We start from the raw sequence: 5243 nt of genomic DNA on the forward strand, positions 1-5243 counted from the left end.
TTCTAGAGATGGGCTAGAAAGAAATAATAGATAATGACAAGTAGACATGGGGAATCACACACGGAGGCACACATACATATGTGGACTTTATATACATACATATATACACACATACACATATATACACACAGATGTCCCAAAAGTCTTAGTGCAGTTTTAAGCTTTAATAGCTTAAATAAAGCTATTAATATCTTAAAGTTATTAAAGCTTAAAACTGCACTAAAACTTTCAGGACATGCAGTATATACATAAATGTGAGTATTCACACACACACACATACAAAAACAAAAGCACATACAAACACCCTCAATAATGGGGAAGGGAAAAAAAGAAGATATAAATCTAAGAAAGACATGACTACATGAATGGAGGGATCAAAGGAAAACTGAGCCTTGTAGTCATGATAAAGGAATGGAAATGGGAAGTGGATAACAAAAAAATCAGATGGAGATGTCACACATAAAATAACAGAATATAGTATCTCACAAAGTTCCAAGGGGATCTCAAAGGCCATCTAGTACAATTCCTACCCAAAAAAGAATGCTGCTTACAACATGCCCAACAAATGGTCATCCAGCCTTCTCAAGGGGATCTTCCGTGAGAGGGGAAACATGACCTCCTGAGATACCTCATCCTCCTTCTAGCCACCAGTAGCAAGTCTGTTCTAACATTTGGCCTGAATCAGTCATTCTGTAACTATTAGCTAATATTCCTATTTCTGTCCACTAGAGAGGTGAATTAGGGTTCTTAACCTGAGGTTTAGGAATTTGTCCATTTTTGTATGTTTGTTTTAACTATTATGGTAACTGTATTTCAATATAATTGGTTTCCTTTGTAATATTATATTTTATTTTGTGCATTTATAAACATGATTCTGAGAAGGGGTCTATAGGCTTCACCAGATTGCCAAAGGTATCCATGAAACAAAAAATGTTAAGAGCCCAACAAAATTAATCTCATCCCACTTCCACATGAGATCCCTTCAAATACTTGAAGACAATTTCCTATTGCCTCAAGTATTCTCACACTAAACATCCCTAGCCCCTTGTTTATTCAGCTTATCTTATTGTAGCATTATCCCTTAGTTCCTACCCTCCTTTGGCTTCCATGTCACTTATCAACCTCCTTCTTAGAATAATTCCAATGGGTGACAAAAGGACAACCTAAAAAAAAAAAAGAACTTTCAAGACAATCTGTCACGAAAAAGGAGTCTAGGAGGAAGCAACCAAAGCTTGTGATCTATAATAAAAATCATCATGAGCTGGTTATCCCGATCTGATATACTCAGGTGCCATCCTAACCATTGATTTCTCTCTTTTTCACCTTCAGATTCAACCAGGGTCACAATGAAAAATCTCACCACATTGACTGATTTCATTCTTCTGGGGCTGACAGATGTCACTGAATTCCAGGTTGTACTTTTTCTCTTCCTTTTTCTTATGTACATATCCAGCATCATCAGCAACCTGACCATTATCACTCTCACTGTACTGGACTCCCACCTCCAGACACCTGTGTATTTCTTCCTTCGGAATTTTTCCATCTTAAAAATTTTCTACATATCTATTTTTACTCCCAGAATCCTACTGAACATCTCAACAGGCAACAAAACTATCAGTTTTGTTGGTTGCTTCTTTCAGTACTTTTTTGCCATATTTCTGGGGGCCACAGAGTTTTACCTTCTGGCTGCCATGTCCTATGATCGCTATGTTGCCATCAGAAAACCCCTGCATTACACAACCATCATGAGCAGCAGAGTCTGTATCCTGCTTGTCCTCTGCTCTTGGCTGGCTGGGTTCCTGATTGCTGCCCCAGCAATCCTAATGGCTAGTTTCCTGGACTTCTGCTCATCTAATATAATAAATCATTATTACTGTGATACTACTCTCCTTCTAAAGCTCTCCTGCTCAGACACAGGCCTTGTAGAGCTAGTTGATTCTCTCTTAGCCATAGTGACATTGATGACCACCTTAGGGTTAGTGATTTTCTCCTACTCAAATATTATCCAGACAATTCTCAGATTTCCTTCTGCCCAGCAAAGGAAAAAGGCCTTTTCTACCTGTTCTTCCCATATGATTGTCATTTCTCTCTCCTATGGCATCTGTCTCTTCATATACATCAAACCCTCAGCAAAGGAAGATTTCACCTTCCAAAAGGAAGTGAGTGTATTCCCAAAAACAATCACCCCCCTGCTGAACCCTTTCATTTACACCCTCAGGAACAAAGAAGTGATACAAGCCTTCAAGAATTTGGTTCAAAAGATCATGAATCATTGATATGATACAAAATTCAAGTCTGCATGAAAAACAAGAAGAAAACAGATGAATGAAGCAACAGACATTCCAAAATACTTTCTCTGACTTAAATTTATTCAACAAAATTTTAACATTCTTACTGCATGCAAAGCATTGTGCTAGGTGCTAGGGATGAAAAGATAAACATACCCTCAAAGAACTACATTGTGCTGGGGAAGTGCATCTGCTTAGAAAAATAATTACAAATCTAGCCAAAGGTATTCAAAGTAATTTCAGGAGGTTGAATATTAAAAACTGGGGATGTGCTGTGCTTAAGGAAGATAGACTTTTAAGAGGCAATGGTAAGAGAAGAATACATTCCAGACATGGGGAGCCTCATGTGTAAAAGTACAAAAGCAGAAGATTGGATAGACATACTAGCTATCAGGTCAACGTATCTAGAAAATAGAGAAAACAAGTGATACGACATATGGTAGGACTGGAAAGGTGTGTGAGAGGCAGACTATAAGGGCTCAAATGCAAGACTAAGAATTTCATATTTTATCCTAGAGGCAATGAAGATATTTGAGCAGAAATTCCTATCTATGCTTGAATCTGTGTTTTCTTAACATCAATTCATCATCCATAAGTAGATGGATTGGTGAGGAAAGAAACTGGCAGCAACAATCCAAACTAGAATGGATGAGAATCTGCACTAGGGCAGGGAATGTGTCAACAGATAGAACAGAACAGATTCTAGAGGTTGTGCAAGAAGAATGGAGATGACATTGGGGAAAATAACCAACACCAGAAAAAAAATGAGTGTAACAAAATTATAAAGATCAAACATGACTCAAATGAAGAAATGTGAGAGAATGCCCCCACACTACCCTTTCATGGAGGTTAGAGGTCTGCAGGTGCACATTGAACATGTGTTTGGATGGATTAAATGTATCTATCACTTGTGCTGATTGTTTTCCTTTTTAAAAATATATATATATATATATATAATTTGTCATATGGGATAACTATTTGAGAGGAAAGTGGAGAGGTTACTAAGAATAACTTATAATGATAAAAAATAGAAGATGTCAGAATTTTATTCTAAGAGATGAGAAATGATAGGATGTAAGGGGGCGAGATAATGTTACTTCAATCAAGGATGACCCTGAAGGTATAAACAAAAAGGATAATAGAGACTTAAATAAAAATGGGCAGGCTGGAGTGGGGAGTTTGAAAAAGTGGAAGGTATAATGGGATAGTTGAGTTGCCTATGAGATATCCAAGTGAATAGGTCTCATGTAGTACTAGGATTGAGGGTACAGAATAGGGCTAGATGTTTGACTTTGGACCTGCTTAAAGATAATTGAATTAAAGGGAATTGAATAGAAAAAGATGAGAGGCCTCTGGACAGAACTTTGGAGGCATAAACAGTGGGCAAGAGCAGGCTGGTGAGCAACAAAAATAACCCTGAGAAGAGATGGTCAGACAGGCATGAGAGGAAACGAAAGGAGATCAAGGTCTTAAAAACCAGTGAGGAGAGACTGTCTAAGAGGAGGAAGTCAATAACAGTCTAAGAAAAATTGGAGTGGTAAAATAGAATGGGGACTGAGAAAAAGCCATAGGATTTTAAGAGATCCATGGGGAATCTTAAGGTAAACAGTTGAATTGAGGGGTGGAATCAAAATTGCAAAGCGGAGATAAAGTAGAAGGTGATAATTAGCCATTTTTAGGAATTTAGCTAATGACAAGGAGAAAAAGGTATGGAATAACAGCTTAAGGGGATGGCAGAGTCAACTAAAGGGTTTTTTGTTTTGGTTTGGTTTTTGGTTGTCGTTTCTTTAAGGATGAAAGAAACTCAGGAATATTTTGTAGACATTGGGAAAAGAACCAGTGGATAAGAAGAGCATAATAATGAGAGTGGAACAACCTCTGGCAAGAGGCTGACTGATCACAAAGACCCTGGGATTTGTACTTCTCCTAAGTTAGGAAGAAAGAAAACTCTTCTCAAACAGGAGTTCAGTCCTCAGATGAGACTGGAGGGAGAAGAGAGAATATGCTCATCCCATGGCAGCAGCATGACTGTGGCACCAGCAGATGTGTACCATGTCTTCAGTTCCTCTCTTCAAGTCCATGAAAGATGACCTCTCTTTCTATAAGTAGAGAGGAACATATCTGTGTGTTTTTATCAGGAGTCCCTGATACAGTTGTAGGATCACTGAAAAAAACAAAACAAGTCTTGAAGAACAGGCATTCCCTACATAACAATCCTTGCTTTATTTCCACTTAATTGTGACTTTACTGTTCTGTTAAAAAAATATACATTTGCCTGATTTTATATTCTGATAAATGCCTGTGGTTGACCCTAGCCTTGTGTTGTGTGGTGTCACTTTCTTTACATCATGAGGACCCAATGGAAGCCACTCAGTAGAGTGAACTTCATTGCACAACACTATCAGCTCAGCCATCAGTCCAGTATTAAGAGCGTTTTGCTCTCTAACTGGGGACATAAGCATGAACCACTACATAACTACATGTTGACAGCAGAATTACTATGAACACAGGTGATATTTTAAAATCTGACGCAGAGACAGGAACCTGAGAGTAATTTGGATGTTACAAAAGAAAGAGACAGTACAATTGAGGAGGCAAGATCCCACAAGTGACAGCAGGGGACAAGAGTGAGAGAACAAGGATCCAAAGAGATAGTAAATATAAAGAGCTTTGCAAACCTTAAAGCACTATATAGAAGCCAGTGTAGCATATATGTTGCATGTATGTTCTGAATTGCTCTCTCAGGCTACATCTCCACTCAGTGTTCTAAGGTACCCTGAGAGACAGGGGAGTTTTTCTCTCATCAGCTTGAGGCTTTGCTGGCTATGATCCCCTCAACTTGTGATGGTGCCAGAAATTAGCACCACATTTCCATTTAGCCACTTAACATGAATTAATATAGCAAGAACAAATGACAGATATTTCCCCCAATGCCTCAGAGCATATCCTCCCTAT

General features: G+C 38.3%; 1 protein-coding gene across 1 annotated transcript; it reads left to right on the forward strand.

Annotated features, from left to right (window-relative positions):
- The first annotated feature begins 1346 nt into the window (after window positions 1-1346).
- LOC114029943 (olfactory receptor 2AP1-like) lies at window positions 1347-2276 on the forward strand. The gene has a single exon (XM_027844595.1). The coding sequence runs from the start codon at window positions 1347-1349 to the stop codon at window positions 2274-2276; it is 930 nt and encodes a 309-aa protein (XP_027700396.1).
- Window positions 2277-5243: the final 2967 nt, after the last annotated feature.

This window comes from Vombatus ursinus, unplaced genomic scaffold (assembly GCF_900497805.2).
Source record: "Vombatus ursinus unplaced genomic scaffold, bare-nosed wombat genome assembly UNPS02005204.1, whole genome shotgun sequence".
In the NCBI taxonomy this organism is placed as follows: Eukaryota; Metazoa; Chordata; class Mammalia; order Diprotodontia; family Vombatidae; genus Vombatus; species Vombatus ursinus.